Source organism: Mchenga conophoros, linkage group LG3 (assembly GCF_057382185.1).
Source record: "Mchenga conophoros isolate Kocher_MC1m ecotype Shallow Benthic linkage group LG3, M_conophoros_male_GT1.1, whole genome shotgun sequence".
Lineage (NCBI taxonomy): Eukaryota > Metazoa > Chordata > Actinopteri > Cichliformes > Cichlidae > Mchenga > Mchenga conophoros.
The window spans coordinates 73,369,963-73,396,794 of NC_140528.1; the positions used below are offsets into that span (position 1 = coordinate 73,369,963).

Sequence of the window (26,832 nt, forward strand, 5' to 3'; positions counted from 1 at the left end):
ATATGTTGTACATTTATTTATGACTCACACTTGACATTACTGTAACTTTTTCTCACCTCTGCCGCAGGATAAAATGTTACATCGCTGCCAGCTGGCAGGCCGAGGCCTCCACGTGCAGTGACGGTCTCGGAAGGCCTTGCTGGTCCGAAGGTGGACGCAGGTCACCTGGCGTGATTGGAAACCGTGCCGTCCGCACGTGGCGGTGCACTGTGTCCAAGGCCCCACGAGCCACTGAAGTGCACAAGCCTCAGCGGTGCAATTCCTCAAAGAGCTTGGCCTAAAATATGAACATACCTGAAATAGTATTCTGCTGAATAGCCTTTTTTTTCCTTTGTAATATGAACCATAACTGGATTTTTAAAATGTCTATCGATAGCACATATCACCAACAGTATTAAACATTCTTAATCTTATTCCCATCTTTACCTGTGGAGCCCAGTGCACATCCTGTGGGGGACTCTGGTACCATTGGGGTCTTGGCAGTAGACATGGCGGTGCTGTGTGGCCAAACTGGGACCCACACACCTGCCATGACACTGGAAGAGGAGAATTCATCAGATTTCCTAGCTATCATTACAAAAATATTTTCTTGCTAGGGGAAGGTTTTGAGTCTAAACTGTGTTTTTATGATAAAACCTTGTGAAAACAAGCTTGTGCACAATAATATCTTGGCTCACCGGCCCCCAGGAGGTTGTGGCCCATCTTGCACAGGGAAGGAGGTTGCACGGCCTTGCATCAGAGGGTTTCCTTCCTGCTCCAAGGCAATTTGGACTCTCTACCTCTTCTGACCTGCCCTCGGGACCCTTCATGCAGCGCACAATTCTAGTCTGGGCTCCACCACCGCAAGTGGCTGAGCATGGGGACCAAGCATCAACTCGCCACCTAATAAAACAAGAGGAAAAGTCAAGTAGATATTAGATGTTTCAGGCCAAAACATCTTTTCAGATACTCAACAAATGCAGTGAGTAAACGGAGGATTTCTGTTCTTACTGTAAATATTAAACTCAGTGTTTAACATCACTAATAGCACTCCACATGTAGAGCAGCAGCATACCTGAAGAGGCAGGCTTGTCCTTGGCACAGCTCGGCCGACCGACTGCCATTCCTCCTCTCAGAACAAGCCGGTCCATTTGCTCCCACACTGTTGCCTTGGACACAGATTCTTCCTTTGCCACCTGAAAATAACATAAAATATAAAATAAAATGAGAATGGTGTGTTCACCAACCTCATCAGTTGATGCACCAGGATTTAAAGAAAAACATTACCACACAGCTTCATGACAAAACAGTCTTCCTAAAATATTTGAAAGTCATTCCATGTATTTTGGATTGCATTTCCTTTTCTTCAAATACTCTGACCTTAAAATGCCCAAGAGTATAGTCATTACATTGCTTTTAACCGACTCTGAATTCAAATATAACAAAATACAGTCAGGGCATTTTTCAGCCCTTTAAAGACTCCTTATCCTTTCTATTTAGATTAGCTGAATATGGTATGTTAAGTTAATCTTCTTTGAAACATTGCCTGGAACCTCTAATTGTTGCCGTATGGAGAGGAAGCGTACTATAGGATCAGGAAACGCACAGTGGCGGCGCTTTGATGAGAATGTGGCTGATCATGCCGAAGAGATGAAGGACAGCGTAGCTCAGAGGTGACCGGAGCTCTGTGTGATGCCCCGGACATTCCTCTGTCAATGACTCAGCCACATGAGCCACTGGGATAAGTAAGAGCTTACTGAATATCTGTGTCTGCGGTTACTCTTGAGTTTGTGTGTTTCTACGCTGGATGGATGCATGCTTTCCCAGAACCTCGAAGCCTAAACCACAAAGAACAACACAAATTACTATAAACTGGACTATTCAAAGAAGCATTAGGACAAACTCAACTCGACATTGGGTCCATACAAACTTGATCAATTTTAAGTATTTCTAACATACTTTTCTCAAAAGTCATAGTGATGTTTTTAGTATCTATATACTGCAAAATATCTCTGAAACCTCATTGCAGTTAGCAGCTAAAAGTCTGGCTCCACCTACATTACACAAAGATTTACATGTGGCATTTTTTATCTAGCTTTTAGCAAGAAAACACAAAGGGTAATTCTGCAAAATGTTTAACTTCAACCAACTTTCTTTACTAACAACTTCCTATTTCTAATTCTTGGAGTGTAATAGAGTAACAGCATGATTCACATTTCAAAACAGGCTTTGCTTATCTTGTCCATCGCTGCAGCCCCTCAGTTTGTTCTCTGTTTGTTTTCCTGCTCAGACCTTTTAGCACCAATCTGGCAACCATGGGTCGCTGTGAAATCAACTACTGAAGGCTGATTCACACAGAACCCAGAGAGTGGTCCACATAGTGTTTGCTGGAGGTTGCTGGCAGTCACGCAGGGGCGTAATTTCCAGGGGAGGTAGGGGGGTTATGACCCCCCCCAATAATCAGACGCAACCAATATAACCCCCCCTAATAAAATTATGAATTATCTTGCATAAATAGGCTGTTGATTTTCTTTACTCATTTCAAGTATTACCAGCAAAATAGTTGCATGTTTAATCATCTGGGAATTTACCCAGATTTATTTAGACAGAGATTTTGACCCCCCCCCCCCCCCCCCAATGTTCAGCACAAAGTTACGCCGATGCAGTCACTAGCAGGAAATTGGTCGCAAAATGGTATACGGAGCTGCGATTGCTTAGGTTGCAAAGAGGTTGCCACAGTCGCCCATATTTTGCATGGAAGATGCGGACCTGTTTGCAAGCACTAGCAAGCTACTCTCCAAGCAGTAGTCAATGTGTGAAAAGAACAATATAGACTGGAAATGGAGACCGTTCACCTTGAAAGCAAAAGTCCCATCTTCTTAAATGTGTTGGTTTTAATGGGAAGGTCCAATTCACTTTGAATGTTCTCCAGTTCTTGTGTGCATCACACTTTTCACAGTTTCACTACTGCTTGGAGAGCAGTTTGCTGGTGCTCAGCATGTTTAATGCAAACTATGGGCAATCGTGACAATCTGCGATCAAAGAAATCCCAAAGATGTTTTTGGTCCAGTGCCTGCTTTGAATTTCACTCAACATCACCTAGCAACCGGTCAGAGAATTCATATTATTTTTTATCAGGCAACTGATGGTTGTCAGCAGAGATGGGCAGTAACGCGTTACTGTAATCTGATTACTTTTTAAAGTAACGAGTAAAGTAAGGGATTACTATTGCAAAAACGGTAATTAGATTACCGTTACTTTCCCGTAGGAACGCTGCGTTACTGCGTTACTAAAACCGTGATTTTTTTGCGAGAATGTGTCACGACAGCTGTGTTGGTGACAACAGCTGTGTGCAGATCAACGATGGATCACATATCGATTGTGGGAGAGAGTATGAGCGTGCAGCGTGTAAAGCGTGGAAGTACTGACCTTACTTTGAGTTTGATTCCATAAAAAGTGACAAAAACATTAGCGTCCATCGTGCGTGGGAAGAAAACTTCTTTTTACAACGAAAAAAACCCCTAAACTTCCAAGCAAGCACAGAGTGCGCAACGACGTAATGGGAAACTCACAGAGAAACTCGCGGATTCTTCAACTGACCGCGGCACACCTGCACCAGGGTAAACCTCCGCCTACCCTACTCCTGCTTTACAGGTGAAAATAGAGCAAAAGGACCGCTGAGTCTTTGACTTTATTTATGTTCTGCTGTGTTTTACTTGCATCTATTTGAAAGAGTGAGTGTAAACACAAAAAAATATTTTATTTTATGTGCTGGAATGTGCAGAAAATAGGTTTAAATGTTAAACTAATTTCTTAAAGTCGGAGAATGTTGCATATAATTAAATTTTTGCTTGATGCATAAAGTTAAAAGATTAAAACTGATAAAACAAGTTAAAAAAAGAGAGACTTTTTCATTTGATTACATTTTGTATGATGGATTATGCAGAAAAAGTAGAATTGGGCTGAAAGATCTATCGCTTTATCACCTCTTCAGGTTGTAAATCGTGTTTTTAAAAAGTAACTAAGTAACTAAGTAACTAAGTAATTAATTACTTTTGAAAATAAGTAATCAGTAAAGTAACGGGATTACTTTTTGGGGGAAGTAATTGGTAATTAGTTACTGATTACTTTTTTCAAGTAACTTGACCAACACTGGTTGTCAGATATCTGATGACTAGTCTCTAAGCCTGTGTGACTGAGAACCTTAGCTGCCTTCTACTCGCTTCAAGGCCACTTTCAAAACATCTCAAAGCAGAAGCTTGAACCACAAGAAGGTGGAGCTTCTGTACAAACCATTGAAACTTACGGATCTATAAACCTTACCAGTAATTTGCACAGAAGATGAAAGAGATGTCCTTCCAAAACGGTTTCTGGCAGTGCAGGTGTACAAACCCTCATCCCCTTTGCTTGGGTACTGGATCCTCAGTGATCCTGTAGGCAACAGGCCTACTCTGCCAACACAAAGACAAGCAATCTATGAAGCCTTATCCAGGTCTTTGATATAATCATAAAAAAGCCACAGGCAGCCATGTCATTTTCACAAAAAGTCCTTACTTCAAGGTTAGTTCTTACCTGCTACTGTAGCGCAACTCTTTCCCATTCTTCGACCATGTCACAGATGGGTCAGGATTTCCTACTGCTTCACACTTCAACACTAAACTAACAACTGGTTTCTGCAGGAAAACTGGCATTCCCACATAAACTATCATTTCAGATTGTGGCCCCTCTCCAATCTTTTTCGAACGTTGAATTATCAGCGGGTTTCTTGGTCTGGCTGTGTGGACTTTAGTGTTTGGTTTATAATGGAGTGGCTCTTGCGTGGAAGATTCAGCACTTTCTGGAGGGTGAAGAGTCGACTCATTAGTTTCACCCTGTGCCACAGTGAGCTCACTAAGCAGTTGTGCGATAAGTTGTTCCTCCCATAGTCCTCCAAGGTCTTCGGCAACGTTTTTCATGATCTCCTCTAGCCTGCGTGTGTCGGCAACGAGGACCTCTGGGATGTAAATTTCTGACCCTTCATCCTCCAGGGTAGAACTGTTCTTTTCACTCGCAGGTGATTTGTCAGCGATGTATTTTTCATCTCGAATGGATTCTTTATGATTAAGCAAACGCTCAATAATTGCATCATATCGGTTGAGGGAGCTGTGAAGCTCCTGAAATCTTTCTTGAGCTGAGATTGCATCCGGTCGCCCAACCTTTTGTCGTCTGAGCATTGACTCTGCTACAGACAGCTTTTGCTTGCTGCCAATGATCTGTAAGACTAAATGTTCTTGTGCCTCACCTGCGACACATGTATATATCCCAGCATCAGATGCACGAACCTGATGGATCTTCACATATCCTAGTGACGTTATGGAGAGGTGTGGTAGGTTGATCAGGGGCTTCCCTTCCTTCAACCAGTGGATTTGGCCCTTACGGAAGTGGCGGGTTGGGCAGCGAAGGACCACAGTTGTCCAAGGCAGGATGTACGCATAACCACCAATGCCCAGGTGAACCTTTTTGCCTTTACGCCACTGGATATAAACTTTTCTCTGAGCCAGTATGGTGGCATCAGGCTTGACAGAGTCTGTAATTAAGAGGACAGGTTAATGCTTGCTTGTTGGCTCAAATATCTGTACTTTTGGACATACAAAACTTTGCATTTAAGGAACCAAAAGAAAAGGGAGCTAACTCCCTTTTCTTTTGGTTCTATGCAGTATAACTTACATAAACACAGCCAAATAAAGAGTATCTTACTTTCACAGGGCTTGAAGAAGCATGGTCGGATTCTGTTGAGACGAGCCAGCAGGGAACAGTTCTTAGGGTCTGCTGTCAAATACCTTCCATTCACCTCTTTCTTCCTGCAAACAGCTTGGAGGGTCTGAATACCATTTCCACATGTCACTGAACACTGGAAAAACAAGAGAAATGTATTAAAATAAACAAAACCTGCAAAGTACCAGTTTTAACATGTCCATTTGAACAACAGCAATATGGCAGGATGGTCTCTGGCTGAAAGGTAGGCTACCTGGGACCAGCTAGTTGTGACCCACTCAGGTGGGCATTCCTGCTCACCACAGGGCTGCTGGCTTGTAGGACTCTTAGTAGGGCAAAACGTGTCAGGTAGCTCCAGAATGCTGCCATCAGCCAACCGTTGCTTGCATAGTACCTGCCTCCTCTGAACCCCACCACCGCAACTTTGGGAGCACTGGGTGCAAAAACACGCAGAGATTAAATCAGTCACATGCGCTTGATTCCCAATCGTCAAACACTTGCAGTGGTAAACTTTATAGATGATGTCCTTTACCTGTCCCCAGTCATGCGTGTCCCACATAGGAGGGCAGTCAAAGCGGTTGCAGGCTTGGAGAGGACTGGGCTTGGGGTTCTGACAGTCTTCGTCCCTCAAAACTAAAGTGTGATTGCTGTCACGAGAGGGCCGGTGTGTGCACCCCACAGTGCGAATCATCAGACCTACCCCACATGTAGCTGAGCAGGAGCTCCACTCTCCAGTTTCCCACCTGTTAGAACAATGTTTATTGTGCTCATTATGGCAAATCTACAGTACACTGCACACATGAAATTTCCCACTCGTGGGACTAATAAAGGTATCTTATCTTATCTTATCTATACTTCATAGCACTGTAAATAGTACTGTACATATATCTCTTGATCCAGTGAGAGAACACCTCAGCAGTCTTATGAATATGTAAAATCATGAAGGTGAATACAAGTGAAAAAGACATGAAACATAAAATCCCACACCGAGCTTCACGATATTCAAGAAATCCCTATTGCATTACTTTTTCATTTGTATTTTTCCAATGAACTACTGGAATTAATATTCATGTTGCTGCCCAACAAAATTTTAAACTGGGTTTAATCCAGCATCAAAGTTACTTTGGCAGGTTTATTCCAAATTGTGGCCAGTGTCCAAGTGGTTGCCATGCCTTTAAAGTTTTGGTTTGAAATGAGATGGCAGCAATTTCATTTTCTGCTCGACAGATTGGGTGATATTTCAAAACTACTCATATTTATTTAAGGCTCTGAGAAGAATTGGGAATGAAGCTTGCTCATGGACCGCTGCTTTACTCAAAGCTAAATCCTATGGCTGTTTTCCTTTCAGGGGGAACACTATCCAAAGAGTGTAGCTTAATATGGGATGGTGAGGAGGCCTCAGGGAGGGAGAAAAGGGCCAAAGGAAACAAGCCCAATACTGCATTTGTTGTGCCTAAAAACAAGACTCAAAGCCTGGAAAAACAGGCAAGGGCAGGCTGCAAGCCTCTGGGTTTTCTGACAAGAGTGTGAGGGGTAGAACACTGACAATGTGCACGGTGTTAACCTGAAACGTGTGGCCAACCACAAAGTCCACTCACCATTTAGCCACAGTTTGCTCATGTTAAACAACATGCAGTTTTGCTGTTTGACCTTTTAGATGTTTAATCTGGACGTGCATCAATCTGGTAGGTTCACAAAAAAAATACTTACGATTTGCAATTTGAAATGTGAAATAACACTGTTTATAAACTGCTCGTATGTTGAATTGAACAAAAAAAAAGAAGAAGCTACATTTTGACTTAAACATTAACAGCACAGCTTAAACCTGTAATATCAAAAATAATTTGAGCTTGAAATGTAGCAAGCACTGAACGCTCCCCAGAGGATGATCACAGTTACTTCAATGATTCCCTTTTTTTTCTCTGGACCTACATTTTGACCTGGAGAGGGAAACGGGAAGACTGCCATTACATGTATTAACATAAGTCATGCTTGACTGCATAACATTACTTACCCACCCACAGGCTTTTCAAAAGCATCCCCTCAGGATAAACCCTACATTGTTAACCCCTCTGGTAATGTGGCGAATTTGTCAATATGACATGCAATCACTGAAGGCCATTCCTAGTTGTAAAAAGAGCTTGCCAAAAGAAATCACTTAGAAAAACAGCTGAAGCCTCCTAGATTTCCCTTTCCAAGGACAACTGAACCTCGCAGGTAAAGCTAATCACTATCAGATTCCACAAGGTTTAATTTGCTGCTTGCAGAGATACAACCATCCATCTCTGTCGTTCTGCTTTAGTATCTCTTGGACTCGAGCAGCCTTAACAGAGATTTAATTGCCCCAGTTGGTTTGAACCAAGAGGCATAACACAGCGGATTAGAAGCTTTTGAATTTTTCTCTACCAACGAACCGTCAAACTTAACCGATTCAGCTAAGAATTTATCTAGGCTCTGAAAAAGTGGTACATCAGCGTTCCACTTCTGTACTGAATATTGCACATTTTTGGATGGATGCACTCTTGGCAAGCTAAGAGAAAGCACGGCCATATTTTTTTCCTGACTTTAATTAATATTTTTCTCTTAAACGTAGCCAAACGTTTTTTTCCATCCCCCAAAAATGCATTTCCTCCCTATTTTTACTACATCCATTAATCAAATCCTTTTTAATTTTCATGCACAAACCGTTTGAAACATGTTTAAATAATAATGATGACGATAATGAGGTCTGAGTTAGGGGTTTTTATTGTACCTGGGTGGGCAGGGCTGAGTTTTGCAGTCCTGGAGGAGTCGTGGGGGTCGCCGAGAGCTCACACACAGGCTTTGGTCTGCTGCTTCTCTGGTCTGCTTGTTCAGGCAGATAACCACAGCCTCCTGCGCACCTGCGGTTAGAGAACACAGCAATGTCATGCTTGCTTTTTTGCAGACGCTGTAATTAAAAAGGAAGATTTTAGGGTCCAAAATACATTAAAACACTTTGGTTGCCTCAACTTGTGGATGCACTCTCAGAGTTTTCATGCAAAGTCATATTAAAAGTAATGTAACATAACTCCCTGAGTCTGCTTCTAATGTTGGGGACAATAACAGCGAAGCAGGAACTTCAAACACCATAGCAGTGTGATGGTCCACAGGAGCACAGCCCTCAGGGTGTGCATCGGACATCTGATACCGGAGTGTAATCATCCCCGAATGGGAGTTTGTTGAGTTTGGATGAGCGCATACGCAGACACTGACAAAAGCCCACACCCGTGTGCAGAAATTAAGTTACAAACGCACACACGCAGAGATTAAGGCAAACGCACATGAGGCAGGCACGCATGCTTGCATGTGTAGGTAGGAAGATTAAAGTGGGCCTCAATGCATGTTGGCAGGATATTTAAGAAAGTGGTCTCTGTCTGGCAAAGCATTTTCCCAGTGCCTTGAGCACTGGCGACGTATGACCTCTATGCCATCCGCTATCATTTAATATGATATGACTTGCATCTGCTCGAGGCATTTACTGGCGTCAGACATCCAGTGACAATAGTTTAAGGCTGGAGCACATCACATTTGTTTTAATGAATCAGCTGGGACGTACTTAGTGGCGCTCACGGAGTTGACTTGGTCTTCAAGACTTACTGTCAAATCAAGCTACATAACAGCACTTGTCTGCTGCTGATGTATTTACTCGCAGCATAATCTACAAATCTGCTCTGCGCGTTGGAGCCACCACAGGTGTACAGCTCCAGGGTTGGCACTGTCTCTGGATCCACCAGAGTGAAAATAAAAGGATGCGTAAACAGTGAAAGCTTCAGTAGAGAGCTAAACTGAAAATCCAAGTAGTATATTTAAAGAGATGCAAAAACGCAGCACATCTCAAACACCGATAAAGGACAGAAATACTCGCAATAAACTTTTCAGTGGGTCTCGCGTCACAGCAGAAATAAACTGACACGATTCAGCACGCAGTCTTCAGAGCATTTGAACTTTTGTACCTGATGAAGACTGTGCCAAAATGCGTAGGCGTATTTCTACAGCGATATCAGCCAAAAGTAGAAGAAAAAAAAATTAAATGTGAGCATATTTGTCCCTGATTCAGTTGGAAGTAAATTTTACATATTTTTGTGAAGCATATTAGAAAATGTTTTGAGATGGATTGCTATGAAATCTGCACATGGTCCCCCACAGGATGCAGAGCTGACTTGTGAGATCTCCTGAGTTTTTCTTCCAGGGCCACGATAAGGCTAATATTTTTGGTTTTAAAGGGAAACAGCATCAGAAGGATTGCAGAAAACAGTGATCGCAGACATGCTAACATGCTGACCTAAGACTGGAGATGTGGTAAATGTTACACCTGCTAAGCGCCAGCATATTTTTATTGTCACTGGGAGGGTGTCAGCATAGCTGCAGACACGAGTTAACTTTTCAACTCCCCAAATCTACTCTTTCAACTTCTCTCTCTTTACTTTCCCATGTCAGAGAGATCAATAAAGATCATACCTCCCCCACAACTCTCTGAGCACTCAGTAAAGCCCTCGTACTCCCAGTCGTGCAGTTCCTCTCTTTGCAGTGTCCTGCCCTTCTCCTCCTCTTCCTCCACCTCTTCCACTTCTTCACTTTCTCCTGCTTCACCCAAATCTACAGAGCAGGGACTGCTGTAGCAAGGCTGGCTGGTAGCAGGTTTGACCCCCTCGCATTCATCATCTGGCACGTCCACGATTGTCTGGGAGAAAGACAGCAGCACTTGGCACTTGACCGTCCGATGCTGGGTCCCAGCACCACATGTCCTGCTGCAGGGCTGCCAGGGACCGGGGATAAAGCTGGAGAGGAGAGCAAGCAACAGATGACTCAAGTGGAAAAGTATGAAAATTTTGATAAGGACTGTTTCCAAACCAAACCTGGACTGTTTGATAGCAAATCACAGTCGATTTTTTTTTTGTTTGTTTTGTTTTTGCTGTCTTTTTTAGTTTTCTCTGTAAACACATTGTATTCATTAGTGGCTGGGTTCTTAAACTCATTAAGCATTTATGAAATACAGTCACTGCAGCGTGATTAATTGCACAGCTGTGAAACATTACGATCAGCTATTCTTGGATAAACAGCTTTCATGTGCATCCTTCCTCATCTTAAAAAATGGATGAGGGGAAGAAAAACCTGAAAGGCCCAGAGACTGAACTATCACTCCTTCAACAGAAATCAGAGAGGGTAAAAGATCAGAAAGTGTGATACAGAAAGGAGTTTGAAAGCGCTCTTCAGATTGAACTGATTCTATAACTTTGTTGAAAATGCACACAGAAATGCTTGAACAAAAGCTCTATATGACTCAGTGAGATTAAATCAAGTGATTTAGGAGATCATTCAAAGTAGTTCTTGTGCTCATTATGTCCTTGTGAAAACTCTGGATACTCACTTATTGATATATGGACATACAAAGACAGCATCTGTCCCACAACGTGCACCTGAGAGCAAATAAACGAGGCCTTCCTATTAACATCTTATATTACCAGTAAGCAAGTGCTCAGTTCTGTGACAGATGCACCGCTAAGCTGACAGCAGAGAGTGTCCGTCTGAGGGGACAGCCTCTCACTTTTACCCTTTGCAGTGCCTCAAACAAAGGAAATAAAATAATATATATCAGATAATTTATGGGTATTTTTCACCACAAGTTTCTTTACAGTTGATAGGAAAATACTCAAATTAAAACTGATTCTTGGCCCTTTCGCGTGGTATCAATCATTTGGAGCGCAGAGCCTTAACAACAAAACACATGTCCAGCTGTCCAAATACTTACAGTGTGGACTGTAGCTTTTGGACAATAGCCTGATGTTTACAACACAGAGCAGCTGTCCTGTTTAGGTCTGAGCTCAACACTTCTGGTTCCTTTTTGGCAGACAGACTTTAAAGGACTTGCACATATGTCATATTGGAGGTGTTGAGTACATGCGAAAGTTTTTAAGACCAGAGGCACAGGTTGAACTGTGTTTCTAAATCACAGCTGTCATTGATCGAATGAGTAGCTGATAAGGATGGTCATTTGAGACATATGTGAAAGTAAAAAAACAAAACTACATCCATCAGAACCATCAGCTCTGCACAGTCATGAGCAGATGTGTGTGTGTGTGTGTGTGTGTGTGTGTCTGAATCAAGATGCAGTTTTTCATGTAGCAGATAGGTAGTGGCAAAGCTATTAGTCTTTTAAAATAGCTACATTTCCCCCCTAGATTAACGACTTCCATTTGCTAAACCTGAACACAAGAAGACACAAAGCGAGTGTATGACTTTATTTCAGTGCTTCCGTGTTGCGAGTGCTAGACGTTAAACTGAGTAATGTACCACGCCACTGTAATTACTTCAGTAATCAGGTTACTGTTACTTCAATTATCTGCACGACGGGCAGACAGACAGAAAGAAAAACACATTAAACATGCCGATCAGCTGATTTCAGTTTATGTGGAAAACGGTGGGATGGCCTACAATTTTTAAGGACGTTTATTTTTATTGCACAAAAGGACATGTTTGCAGTGCTGAAGTGTCACCTGCGTCCAGTATAGAAACAACCGCATCATACTGCTAACAAAACATCGGGTCTTTGCAGACATCTGCGTAGACAGCATGCTAACACAAAGCTGCAGAACAACATAGAGTGGGTGTATGCTGACCCCAGCACGGCAACCAGAGCCTGAGCTTCAGCAGGTGATAATGGCGTTGATTAGAAGTCAGGCTTGCAGCATGGGAGCCTCCATTGCTACGTGCTGAAGTTTCTAGAATCACAGTGATGACTGCTCTTAAGTCGCTTTTATTCTTGGTGGTTCGATCCCTGGCTGATCTAATATCCAGTCTGTATGCCTAAGTAGCCTTGGGCAAGATCCCGAATCCCAGGCTCTCAGATGCATTCAGTGGAATACGAAAGTTAGATAGGAATGATGTACCATTTACAATGTCAGAGAGAAGGGATCTCTTCAATAGGATCTGTGTGGGAGGACAGAAGCCACGCCCACCTGCTGTTAAAACCTTCTGCTTATGGCAGGGAGCCAATCAGAAGGAAGAACATGCAGTCAAATTCCTCTGCAATCACTTAGCAATGAAAAGAAACGAGTGAACTACCTAAGTGAGCACTACAAATCTTTTGAGGTGAAAACAAAACGGTTTAAATCGGTAAAGTACATAATGTGCAAGTATAAGCACTGCTTCCTAACAGCGTTTGTGAACCTGACAAACTATCTTTATCTTTCCTTAATAAGCTCATAATGGTAGCAAAGCATATTTTGCATGGCAGCCTTCACCACTGTGCCGCATTCTTCCTTGGTTTAACAGTCTGACCGCAACACAAGAGGACCCTTCTGTTTTATAAGACGCCTCAATAAAGAGCTCATGATTAAGGCAAAGCTGGCTCTGTACAAGAGCTCAAGGACTCATTGTGTTACGGGCAAACAAATGAATCACCGGCAGTTAGACTTTGGAACAGGAACGACAAAGTCAACGAGCGAACCCACAGAAATGTTTATCTTCATGCGCCGTTAAAGTACATCTGTCAGTTCAAAAACGATCCCGATTTCATTCATGGAGGGAAACAACACATTTTTGTCACATCCGCCAAAGCCCCATGTTAATCGTATCAATTAAATATCCATCAGTGGAAATATTTTATTTACTCACGGTGAAAAAATGTTTTGGCTTGATTGGAGAACATATATGGGTTTAATTTTTCAAGCAGCCGCGCAGCGGTGGGTTTCGGCGCAGGCAACGGAGGTGCAATAAGTCTAGCACAGGAATTTCATTCTCTTTCCTCTCACATCTGTAACCTGGCCCCATATGGTGAGCAGATATTGTTGTTGGCTTGTGAATGACGGCATATTATAAACAGATATTTATGTGCTTTTTGAGGACAGACATGCTTTTTTTTATTTTTTGCAGCTGAGCAAAATCATATGTTTTGGCACTTCTCTCACTCCACAGATAAGTCAGAGTTACAGATGTTTTAAACTGGCTAACATGGTTGCTAATACAAGTCATGCAAGACACTGGGCAGAGTCCAAATATTGTGCATTTTCAGAAGGCGGCCATTATTAGCTAACTGATGTGTGGGACAAGAACATCTGGAACGTGTGAGAGCTTGCTGAGGTAATGCTGGTAGCCAGCGACTGTACATTCTTAAGGCTTTCCGAAAGATGTTTTGACTCTTCACCTTTAGTTTCCCTTCTTCCCTTCAATAGCCCCATACAACGTTTTATTAGTTCCATGCAGGTGACAAGAAACACTTTCAACCACCCTCAAATGTACCTTTAAGTGGACCTATTGTGCTTTTCCTTGGGTGATCATATTAAACAAAATAAAGTTCAAAATAAAGACGTCAGTCAGAGTGTGTGCAAATAATCCCCATGACACTGCTCAAGACAGGGGATGTCCCTAATTTAGGAATACATAAGAGAAGCCTCCTGTTCAAACTTTCTGTTTAAACTGGAAAACCAATCAGAGTGGAGTTGGCTCAAAGCAAGGGTTAAAGGAGCAAATAGTGCTTATTTAAGACCAAGGCAGCTAGTATGAAATAACTGGCAACAGGTCAGTAACATAACTGGGTATAATTGTAAAATTGTGAAGACTTTGAATAGCTCATCATCTATAGTGCATAATATCATCGAAAGATTCAGAGAATTTGGAGAAATCTCTGTGCGCATCAGACAAGTCCAAAAAATGATTATCTCTCAGTGTGCACAGCATTAAAAGAAGGCCTGAGTCTGTCACAGATATTACTGCATGGACTCAGGAACACTTCCAGAGATCACTGCGTGTGAACACCGTTCACTGTGCCATCTACACTTGCAGGTTAACACGCTGCATCATGCAAGGAAGAAACCATATATGAATATGATGTACAGGCACCAACATCTTCTCTGGATGTGAAATTCTCCTTGGAAAACATGGACACCATTTCTACCAGACTAAAGAGGAGCAGGACCATCTGGCTTGTTATCAGCGCTCATTTCCAAAAGCTGTCCCAACCCACACAGCAAAATCGGTATAGCCCAGATCTGGCCCACACAATGTGCTTACACATGGCCCACCTACCGCAAAGAATGACGGCCTTTTGGTGGCCCACACATGGGCCAGCACAAGGCCAGTTGCAGACACACTGGTGGTTATGTGCTGGCCCATGTGTGGATTACCTCTGGTAAACCTATGTAATATACAATAGTGTGAAAGTAACATGACAAAACTCTGTTCAGACAGTGAACTGACTGATTCTTATATAGCGCTTTTCTACTCTAAACTGAATGCATACAAATTCACACTCTTGACATGCAGATTGGAGGAGCCAGGGATCGAACCACTAACCTTCCCATTAGTAGGTGACCTGTTCTACCTCCTGAGCTACAGCCATCCAGTGGTAAATATGAGCAAACCCTCACCAGGTTTTGGATAAAGTGTACACTCACAAACCTGTCAAACCTGCATTTGAAATGTTGGCTACCATAGCAGTGTAGTATTGCAACATGGCATTTGGGTCTTCTAACTAAAATAGGAGAATAGGAACATAAATAGTGCCATCATTGCCAGACCTGGCCCACATCTGGTTGACATACACCCTGCCATGACACCAGTCAGTCAGAAGTGCCAGCTTGATGCCGGATCCGGGGAAGACCTGTTTTCTATGGGCCTGGGGTACATAAACCAAACCATAATCGGGCCAGATGTGGCATGCCATCACATAAACAGTGCCATCTACACCAGACCTGGCCCATATCTGGAGGACATACCACTTACCATGCCAGAAGTCAGCCAGCAGTGCCAGCTTGACACCAGATCCGGGGCAGACCCGTCTGCTACATGGGAATATTTTTTTCAGATGCATTGCTGTCATCAAATTCAAAATGAGGAAATCTTTTGCATAACATGGTAGGTTTTCTCCATTTAAATATTTAGTGCATTTTCTACTGTGAATAAAATACAGTTTATGAGATTTGCAAATCAAAGCATTCTGTTTTTATTTACATTTTACGCAGAGTCTCTACTTTTTTGAAATTGGATTTGTAGTAAACGCTCCTGTTGGACTCCATGTTGATGGAAATTGCTGCTGACATGAACACAACCTTGATACTGTAGCCTTTACGTGCCAGTGCCGTGCTCTGTCTACTTCAATTTCACCTCCAGGTTAGTCCTAAGCTGCTGGTTGTTGAAACTGTGTAACTGGGATCTGACTTTTTGCTTTTTTAACCTTGAGGACCAAGAGTAATTTAATGCTGTAGATTTTCCCCTTCTTTTCCGGGTGATAAACTTTACTTTGTATAGCTTTAGCAGTTGCAGCTTTCCAGAATAGTAAAGTGCAGCAAGACCCAAACACCTGCAATGGTTTTAACAGGACTTGCACCTCTGACTGGTCCAAAGAGGCTTAGTGATGAAGGTCTCAAATGCTTTAAGAGTCAGAAAGACAGTTTAGCTTTTTGTTGTTGAGTGCTAGTACTCACGTTGGTTCCTCACCGGCTGTGACTTCCTCCTCAAGCTCTATGGCCTGCTTATGCCACACAGGTTTTGCCTCAACTGGTAGTGTATCTACAGGAAATGATGCAAAAATGAGGCTGAACAAAAGCGCCACTCTATATTTAAAACATGACAAAACGTGCAAAATCACCCACCTTTGGACTTGTAGCAGGGCACAGTCACCAGGCACTCCTCTTTGATGTGCGGTTTGGTGGTAGGGTTGCAGCCTCCGGCGTGCAGGCCACGGTGATCGATGCATAACACCACCCTGTAGCGCAGTCCCTGACCACAAGTCACTGTGCACTGGGGATGACAGGACATGCAGTCACAGATAGCAAGCATATCAACCTATTTTTCCATGTGTTAATTCCTAGTAATAGGCTTTTCTCATATTTGATAGAAAGTCTTTGACTCAAGGGAGGTACAGAAAGAGTCCTTCCAAAATCCCAGCAGCTCTCTGCTCGGGAGCGAACTTTGTCTATCCTCTGCCAAAACAAGCATTTTAAAGGCAGAGGGAGAATGTGCTAGATAAACAACATCCCAGGTTTTTAGGAGGCCACAAATCTGGCTCGCTACATTTCTATATGAGCCCATTCAACTGGTGAGGTAGAAAATTTCCCAGGAGGAAGATATATACAACATTTATGGTAGGATTGGTTAATGTAACAGCAGCTCTAAGAATTAAAGCAAAATAGCTAAGCTGACCAGGAGGGTTAGGTTGATCCAGATGCAGTGCCTTGATCATTTCAATGTGCAATGGTTCAGAAAGGAAATTTATTCAGAGGGATCACACTGGCTGCGGTGTCACTGGGTTTTTGTATGTTGCCCATTCGGAACACATATGTTTACAAGCCTCATAAATACACCACATACAAGACGTTACATGACTCTCTTGACTTTTTGGGACCCCTAACCTCCGATTGCACTTCTTCCATTAAGAGTCTTGGAGTTATTTTTGACAATGCTTTTAAACTTGATAAACAAATCAGCTCTGTAGTTAAGGGATCTTTTTATCATTTACGGATTTTAGCCAAAGTCAAGTCTTACCTTTGCAGGAACGATCTAGAAAGAGTGGTCCATGCTTTTATTACTTCACGGCTGGACTACTGTAATTCCCTCTATGCTGGCCTAGATCGTTCCTGTCTACATCGCCTTCAACTGGTGCAGAACGCTGCCGCTCGCCTGTTGACCGGTTCAAAAATAAGAGACCACATCACTCCGGTTCTCTGCTCTCTCCACTGGCTCCCAGTTGCTTTTAGGATTGATTTTAAAATCTTACTGCTGGCTTTTAAGGTTTTAAATGGCACTGCACCTTCTTACCTGTCAGAACTCCTTAGTACTTATCGCCCCAGGAGATCTTTGAGGTCAGCCGATCTGATGCTTTTAGATGTTCCCAGGTATAAATTAAAGACAAAGGGAGAGAGGGCGTTTGCTGTGGCTGCACCCAGACTGTGGAACAGTTTACCTCCTCACGTCAGATTCTCCAAAAGCCTAGAAACTTTTAAAACTGCTCTTAAAACTCACCTCTTTTCATTGGCTTTTAGAAAGGTTTAATTTATTTGTTTATTTATTTTTTATTTGATCAGCGAGGTGTTTTACGAAATTGTGTTCTATTGTATTTTTATCTGTATTTACTGTACAGCACTTTGGTCAGCCTTGGTTGTTTTTAAATGTGCTCTATAAATAAACTTGACTTGACTTGACTTGACAGAAGAATTTCAACAGTAGAAATGTTCACATACTGGTGACCACTCCTGTGCCAGCCAGGTGGGACAGTCAAATGTGTTGCAGGGCTGCAGGATAGCTGTTTTGGGAGAGTAAAGACACTTCCACTCCTCTGTGGGAGTGATGGTCCCCTGCATGTCCTCCTCCACACACGATACCAAGCGACTCTGGATGCCCCCGCCGCAAGAGGTGGAACAGGCCGTCCAGGGGCTGCTCTCCCATCTGACATCATGAAAGGTGACATCATAAAGTGACTGACGGTTATTAGCAGATGTCAGGATTTGTATTGTGTGCCTCTGTGTGTTACTAGGTAGTCGGGCATGTACCGAGGCAGGGGGTGGTATTGGTCATATGGCATAATTTCCTTGTAGCCGTCACTAAAAAGTCAGAAACAGTAAATTAGGGTTTGCTTTCACAAAAAGTCCAATTTAATCCTCTTTAAGTTCTGCTTTCCAACCTGTCCAGGCACAGCTCCATGTTGCACTCCTGCAGTTTGGGTTTGGGTTTGACATTCTCCGGGTAGTAATGGCAATACTGGTCTACAACCACCCGTCCGCTCCGTAGATCATAGCACTCTGCTGAGGTTAGCTGGTAACCTGCAGGCCAGCAAATATCAGAGACCATCAAGAGAGATCTAGTAGGACAACGATTCAATAGGCTTTTAATAAATATCTGTGAATTAAACGGATCCTGTTTTTAAACCAAACCTGCTATCGGTCGAGTGAAAATGCTGCAGGCTGCTATTGTGATTTTCAAAATGCTGCTTACCTCCACCGCACGTGACGGAGCACGGGAAAAAGTCGGTCTCTCTCCAGCGGTGGATGATGGGCTGGTAGTAGATGTACTGGACCACGCTGTCTGTACCACCCGTAAACTGCACCTACAGAAACGTTGTTCAGATATAATCAGCATTTCTTGTCATCACTATCAGTGTAGCGGGTGACTGCAGTATTTACACTGCACGGCTCACACTTTCCTTCTCATTAGACAGATTAAAAAACAGATTTTTTTAAAGATAGTGTGTCAAACTAAGAGGCAAAGAGAGACTCATCCTGGGCTTCTTGGGGTGTTAATTGAACTTTGTTGTAGCTATGACAACCTAATAGGGCTGCTATATAGAATCAAATAATTTGTTAAAACTGACTTTGCGTCCACAGAATTTTAATTAATTGATTTATTTATTTAGCCTTAGTTTTTAGTGATTAGCTTTCTTTCTTAACACTTTCCTGATTTAAAAAAAAGACCTTATTGATTAAAAATGAATATGGACGTGCCAAACAAACTGCACTGCAGTTCCTGTAATCACTGACTGAGGCTGGTTCCAGTAGTGAGCTAAATTACACAGATGGCCCTCTGTATGGTGAAAAGTCCAGCTTTAAAAGAGAAATAGAGATGTTTACAGCTTCCCTTTGGAAGCTTTGGTCTCAAGAAAATAATATTCACCCTGCAATACTTCACTTTAATTCACTTTAATTATTGAAACAACAAACTGCCGTTTCTCATTGAAACTGATGTCGTTCTGTAGAAATTTTGCTTTATGTACTGTGTTGGAATTACCAAACAAGGGAAGCACTAAAAAAAGAAAATATGGGACTAACCAGTGTCTCACCCTACTCGGGCTCCTAGCATGTATGAACATCCTAAGTGACTTTTTTCTTGAATTATTCTCAAGATAATTTAGAAACTTGACCTACGTTTCGTTTTGTAATCATGTTGTACAATGACATTGCCCATGTTTATCTGCAAGACACAAGGCTCCATGTGGAGAAGGCTCTATAAACGCAACATGCTCAAAGAATTTGGCCTTTGGAAACCTAAAGTGTACATATCTGCACAGCTACTAGCTAAAATATTATAATGAAATCCTCTTAAGAGACAAAATAATTCATAAACTGCTGGATCAGAGGAAACATTTTCTTAGAGCTCTGCTTTAATAAAATAAAGAATAAAGGCTGTTTTAATAGATTAAGAATTAGAACAGTCCTTATTTTAACAGAGTAATAGAACACAATAATAGAATAAGTACGTCCATGTCTGTCCGTGTTTTCTTAGCCTTTTATTTCATTTGCTTTGAAAAAAAGCCCAAAGACACATTTTAGCAGCAGCACGTATAAATCAGACTTGACGACCGCTCTTTCGTATTCATGTATTTACTGTGGAAAGACTGTCTGGCAACTTTTTAATGTGATTTTCCATTTGTCCAAACCTTTTTCCAGCGGAGTGATATGAGCTGGCTGTCCGCCTCGTGACAGATTCGAAAATTATCCATTTAAAGCTTCTCAGATTTCGTTCTGGACAGTTCCTCGTTATTGTCCCATCCCGACTTGTGTTTATGAGGGAGGAAGTTTTCGCAGGCTCGTGGCTGTATAACCTTTAACGCCCACTCACTTGCCCTAGTCTGGGAATTTGTGCTCACATGTGGGCCTGAAGCAGAAAAACACGTCACAGCCACTGTGGCACGTCACTGCTCGTTGTATTAACTAGGCTTATGCGCTGTTATGTAATAACACATTTCTAATCAGATTTTTTGGAGTTATTCAAAGTTTGAGACTTTACCGTGAGTCAAGTACAAGTTTCAGTAAGCGGCACTTACACCACAGAGGAGCGGTGAGGAGCTCGGAGGCTCTGAATGTTTGTGCTACTGTGTGAATGCATGGCACACAGCTCAAACACATTTTCAAAGTGAACAATTGCACAAAAAGAATTGTTTGAATTTCACATTTAAAAGAGTCACACTCAAATATCTTTAAAACACATGAAATCAAAGCTGCTTTAAACTTTGCTGCTGTGAGACGTTCACCAGGAGTTCATGCGAAAAAAATAAAAACTGGCCGCACCACTTTCAGGAGATTGCATGACAAAAACAACAGTTTTGACTCAAACTGCACCAAAGACACCAAAAAGGGAATGAGGGTGATTGATTTGCAAGCACGCAGGTCTGCTGAGGCGCTGCTGGTTTTAACTTCCTGTGAAGAAAGTCAGAGAGGTGACCCGTTTATCTCCCCGGAATTTCTAAAATTATTATTATTATTATTTTCTTTTCTTTTCTTTTCTTTTTGCTTTCAGTGGTGCTTTTGTCCACTTGATGAATTACCATTCAGTTTTGGTGCCTGAGAAAATTTACATTAACATTTAACAAGTAGTGCAGTGAGCTGACTGGAACAATTTTGCATTAAAGAAACCAATGCAGAGCCTGTTCTAGAAAACATATCTGCAGAAAATCATGGCAAGTTTTCAAAGAGGACATCTACAAGGATGGATTTACTGATTGCAGAACAGGGCAATTGTGGTTTGCAGCTTTCTTCTAACGACTTCTTCGAATATAAATCAACTAAAGCAAGCGTGTGGCTGGGAGGGTGATGACATTTTGTATTAGTAGTAATTTGTGTCGGGTCCTCGTTTTTTCATGCAGATTCAAAGACCTGTTTGAGGGTCAAAACTTGGGTTTTGAAGCTAAAGTTTAGGCTGGGGCTTGTATAAATATGCTGGTTAAACTTAACAGTAAGGAATGCATTGATGTTAATGAATGTTCTCACAAAGACAGCCAAATATGTCACACCCTGTTTCACCTTGGTAATACAAAACAATATTTAGAGAAAATATGAGATCTGTCCTTCCTCAGGTCCCCGGCAAGACACCCGTCAAGCCTGAAGTAGAACAGATGGACAATTCGGAAATTTCTCAAATTTTTAACAAGATGATGACAAATACTGGCTGCTGTAGCCTGAAAGAAAAAGAGATGTGCATTAATGTCAGCGCTTACTTTGACTGTGAAGTCAGCTCCGAGTGGGCCAGTGATTCTCAGGACTTCTTTATCTGAAAGTTTCTGGTAGTCCACGGTGGTGTTCTCTATGTAGTACTGCCCGGGTCTATCCAAGACCAGTTCATCTCTTACCCCCTGTAGAGTCTTACTCTCCATGTCTGAAGGTAAAAAAACAAACAATTAAAGTCTCAATATGTGCAAAGAGAAGACAAACAGGTGTGGCCACTGCCTGCCACAAAATCTTTCTTTTAATTTTTACATTTTTTTTATATTTTATGAGTAAAGTTCTTAAGTTCTGGAGCTGTGATTAAAATGTTGATCACAGACCCTTCAGTCAGACCCAGCGACACACAAAGAGCTCAGACTGGGTGCTGTGGTCACTCTATCACTGTGATGAGGCTAACGTAGCCAGCATGCTTTCCCCTCACTGACCTCACTTTATCCCTGTCTATACAGGATCTTGTGTAACTTCAGTGTTGATGCTTAAAGAAAATAAAAAATACAGAGATACATGGGAACAAGTGGTGACCACCAGGCAACACATGGTTACAATCAAGATGCCGGAGGGCAAAATGGATAGGGGGGGTGGAAATATCTAATGAAAAAGCTGTCCATTCAGAAGATGATCTGGAAACTAGCCACTGAGCAAAGGACAGGCACAGAGGTGAAACATTTGTTATCCATTTGATCCGGTGAGGATTTGATGCCAGGACTTTGACATCAGTGAATTTCCCTGGAAGCCTTATGTCTTCTCAGAGCCAGAGCAAAGGGAAGAAACACGTATCTCTTCTGGTTAGTCTGCTCTGGGCTACTTTTAAAACGAGTCTTTATTAGAGAGGCCAAAATGTAATATCTTTTGGAAATCAGAGTAAAAGATCGATCATAGATTGCTATTAGTGTGAAACATTCATTTCAAGGCCTGCCAAGTACGATCTTCTGTTTTCTGTTATGAAAATGTCACCACCGTGTCTGTTTTACTGTTTTTGCATCGGAGCATGCTAAAAACATAACACGCCGTGCAGAAAAGTCAGAGCGGTGCGGTGAACTCATGTTCAGTGTGTAGTATTTGACAAATGAAAGAGCACTGCCAAACACAGAGATCATGCTCAGCTGTTTTGGATGGAAGGGCACCCTGGACCTACCAGGACTTACACAAGTGATCCGGGCCTTTCAGGATCAGACGCACGTGACGACTCTTGTAAGGGATGGTGACCACTGTGTCCTCAGCTTGAACAAAAACAAAGAAACAGTACCAATCACTACATCAATATATGACACAAATGCTAAAAACGAGCGACTTATGACTCAGACACGCTAGAGTAGAAAAAGGATGGCAACCTTCTTGTGACTAGGAAAAGTTGGTGGTTGCAATTCATTTCAAAATAGTGCAATCAGTTGCAGCAACTAGCTAGTCGCTCAGACGTGCAACACTTTCAGCCTCGAGGTGATTGAGGAGGTCCCATGGTGAGATGCAACTTGTCTCCAAACAGTTGCAGTCTGACTGGAATTGATTGCAGTCACTCTCAGACAGAAAGTTTAGAAAATATCTGCTGTCTAGTTTATATACGTAGACAGATTGTCAAGATACTGCAATCAATCTAGGCTGGTCTGCAACAAATCCAGAAGTTGCAGTAACAGAAGTTACTCTGAAGACGGCGTCTGACTGCGAGCGGTCACAGACATGGTTCCCATCTTCAAAGCAGCTATTTTAAAGGCATGGAGGCAGGTATCCCAAGCTGTGTGCCCTGCTGATTGGGCTTAGTTATAACTCTTGTTTATAGTCTGTGTGGTGAACAAGTATATCTGCTCGAGGACCTCTTTAGCTCAGCAATTACTTCTTTATTTAATAAAAATTGTAAAAAAGAGTAGCAATTCTTTACTTTTTCCTGAAGAATGCTGGGATTTGTAGTGTCCCCGCACAAGCCTGCAGGACGAGCCATCTCCATTGCAGACTCCACAGTTGTCCTCGGTCGCAGTGCTTCCAAGCTCATGATCACAACCTACAATCTGGAAAACACAGGAAGCACGAAAAACTTTGAGACATCACAAATGACACGCACAGTCACCTCACTTTTAGAGCCTGAAAGACCTTCTACCTTCTTAGTTTTGAGGACAAGATAGCAGGGAAGATTTTCTGCAACAACACAAAAGTAAAGAGAAAGGATATGATATCATGAAGCACTCCAGCTGGTTCTGTTGGAGCTTCAGTACCATTTAAGTGTTACCATGAAGCGATTCAAACAACCCTCTGGTCTCCTCAATATTCATTCATTGAATTACTAAGACGCCATCCATAGTTGAATGGTGGATATTTCGTTTTGCAGTTTCTGTCAGCAAGACAAAACCAAAAACCGCAATATCATTGTAAGCATTGTAAGGGAGACACTTCTGAGTCTCTGCAGACACGATGCCCTGGGACATAATTCCATTCAACCCCAGAAAATGCATTGCAAAATATTTCCTGGGCTGTCAGTCAAACGCTAAATCTAAAGGAATACTCATTGGATATTCATTTGTAAAGCAGATGTCGTGATGCTAGTGCTGTAAGGTAGTCCACTGTGGTCCTCTTGAGATTTACGTCTTAGCTTTTGCTCCCAAATGCACGATATTGAAATTTGAATATTGAAAAAAATTGCGTACCAGTGTTGACAGGAGTACTGTACTGCGACAACATTAGAACCACTGGTCTAATACTGTGTAGGCTCCCCTTATTCCACAAACAGCTTTAGCCCATCAAAGTCTCTGAGGCTACTGCGGTATCAGACACACTGACAGCACATCGTTTAAAGACGGGGGCCTCGGCGGACTTGTTGGACTTGTTTTTCCAGGACATCCCACAAATGTTCACTCGAATTAAGATCTGGGGAAGTTCACACCTTGATCCTAAACCTATTTGAGAGTATTGTTGCAGGGGTGTAGTGGTCTGTGAAAATGTTTAAGCAGATTGTACATGTCAAAGTAATGCCACATGAATACCAGGACCCAAGGTTGCCAATCAAAGAGCTGCACAGAGCATCACACTGACTTCACTTGCCTTACTAGCTTAATCTAAACTTTTTACAACACACTGGGATATATTTACTTTGGAAGATCAACTTTTCAGTTATTTTTAAGGTGAGCTGATCTTAAATATAAGGATTTGCTTAGTTTACTGAAAAAAAGAAGTTTTTATATGCAAGTCCCACAAGATGTACATCTTGGCTTCAAAAATTAAAAGAAATAAACCAAAATTCTTGATGACTTCAAAGCAATTGAGGTTCATGACATGGTTACTGACCTGGCAGATACCACTGATGCACATGTCCAAAGACTCTGTGTAACAGCGTGTCCCATCCAGCACCTTGGGCGCCAGCTCCACCACAAGGCCTGAGCCCTTGGCTTTGCATTTGAGAGCACATGGGTTGTCTGGATCGTTGTATACCGGCAGCCACTCGTGGTACTGGTCCTGGTATTGCTCATCTGCGTGAGCTGAACACTGCTGGGCACGGAAATCACCGGCATCTGAAGGGCAATCCTGAGGGACATTAAAACATATTTTAAAATATTTTACATTCTTGAAAAAGGCAGGGCGAATGAAGTCTTGCATCTCTAAATGTGTATGTGGGAAGAAGACTGCTGCATGAAATTAGCAGAATAAATGGAAACAGAAGAAGTTTGATGCAACTTCTTACTTTCTCTCAAACAGCAAGATCCCAAATCACTGAATTACACCCCGTACCCATAAATCTTTTAGACACAATTTGCCATATCAGTTTTACTTCTTCAATAAAAACACTTGAAAGCTGTGTCGACATCCACGACACAAAGATGAGTGGGTTCAACTTACCACATTGCTGCATGTGCGATATTTGATATTCTGTCCTTCGCAGGTCCTACAGAAGGAAAAAAAATGAAACCATGGGTAAATAGGCCGTGGGAGAGAATGATAAAACAAACCATAACATGAACCAGTCATCATCATCTGAAGGAGCTGGTGTTATATCCAGTAGAGATGGACCGATCCGATATTACGTATCGGTATCGGTCCGATACTGACCTAAATTACTGGATCGGATATCGGAGAAAAATAAAAAATGTAATCCGATCCATTAAATATCACGAAAGCACCTCACAAAACTTGCAACACGCCGTAACTCACCTCAGAACGTTAGCACTCGGAGCAGTATGCATCACGTGATAGAGCAGCTGTGGCATGCAGGACCTGTCGGTGGTCTGGATAGCATGTGGAGCTTCGCTAGCAACCCAGCATTTCATCTCCGACAAAGTTATCCCGAGAGAAGTAAAGCAAGTGTGTAAGTCCATCTCTGAATGTAAAGCATTCCTGCGTTAAGCTTACCAAACGATATATGGAGCGACTGCCTCTCCTGCTGCTACTTCAATCATGAAACTGCTTAACGATCAGCTGATCGGCTTTTCTGTCGCGAGTCCGTCTCTCTAGTTTGTTTTTGGCCCACTTTGCACCAGAAAGAGTAAACCAGCGGCTGAACAACAGCAGCACGTTTAAGCTTGATCAGCTATTGTTAGAATGTATTTAATATTACTTTCTACTCCAGGATCTTTTTCTACGTAGCTGACGCTGGTAACTGTGCAGGGGCGGATCTAGCAAAGTTTAGCCAGGGGGGCCGATAGGGCATTAACAGGGAAAAGGGGGCACAAAGACATACTTTTCTTTCTTATTCTCATTTAAAATGTCTAGCTTTTAATAAATAATTATCTGACACCCAAAGTTTTAATTTGATGCAAAATGAATAGAAGTCCATTACTGTATATAGTAACTATTAAGTCTAATATATATACCCTAGTAAGCTATAGTACTTTTTCCCTTTGGGAAGGTACCATCTGTGCAGTCTGCAATTTTGTTGAAGAAAGATGTTGAATCTATTTAATATTTCTTGAAAAATAATTGATTTCTGTGCATTTTTTTTTCACACTGCATCAAATTAAGGTTGATTACGTCGATTAAGCATCATGAGGTGGAGCGTGAGGGGTGGTTCCCTATTTTTTATTTTTTTATTTTTGTTGTTGCTGGGAGTTGGAACCCTATTAGTTAGGTTGCTTAATATTTATGCTAAGTACTCTTTAAAATACCAGAATAGGGAGGATGGTGTAGGTTTAAGTTTATTAGATTGATCAGTATTGCTGAACTATGAAATATT

General features: G+C 42.1%; 1 protein-coding gene across 3 annotated transcripts in view; it reads right to left on the reverse strand.

The window, feature by feature from the left end:
- Positions 1-26,832, reverse strand: part of LOC146580399 (ADAMTS-like protein 1) — a 106,025-nt gene that overhangs the window by 2,946 nt on the left and 76,247 nt on the right. For 2 of the 3 annotated variants that reach the window (XM_085267143.1, XM_085267144.1), the window contains 22 exons: positions 25,503-25,548; positions 24,954-25,190; positions 23,557-23,683; positions 22,829-22,903; positions 21,677-21,834; positions 18,682-18,793; positions 18,371-18,509; positions 18,240-18,290; positions 17,931-18,135; positions 16,344-16,491; positions 16,176-16,260; positions 10,213-10,532; positions 8,486-8,615; positions 6,266-6,476; positions 5,987-6,166; positions 5,716-5,869; positions 4,552-5,545; positions 4,303-4,430; positions 1,055-1,175; positions 678-882; positions 427-536; positions 57-277 (listed from right to left, as the gene is read on the reverse strand). In XM_085267143.1, the coding sequence (XP_085123269.1) occupies positions 57-277; positions 427-536; positions 678-882; positions 1,055-1,175; positions 4,303-4,430; positions 4,552-5,545; positions 5,716-5,869; positions 5,987-6,166; positions 6,266-6,476; positions 8,486-8,615; positions 10,213-10,532; positions 16,176-16,260; positions 16,344-16,491; positions 17,931-18,135; positions 18,240-18,290; positions 18,371-18,509; positions 18,682-18,793; positions 21,677-21,834; positions 22,829-22,903; positions 23,557-23,683; positions 24,954-25,190; positions 25,503-25,548 (4,157 nt within the window). Of the gene's footprint in view, positions 1-56; positions 278-426; positions 537-677; positions 883-1,054; positions 1,176-4,302; positions 4,431-4,551; positions 5,546-5,715; positions 5,870-5,986; positions 6,167-6,265; positions 6,477-8,485; positions 8,616-10,212; positions 10,533-16,175; positions 16,261-16,343; positions 16,492-17,930; positions 18,136-18,239; positions 18,291-18,370; positions 18,510-18,681; positions 18,794-21,676; positions 21,835-22,818; positions 22,904-23,556; positions 23,684-24,953; positions 25,191-25,502; positions 25,549-26,832 lie in introns of those variants that run through there. The other variant, XM_085267145.1, reaches the window with a different exon arrangement.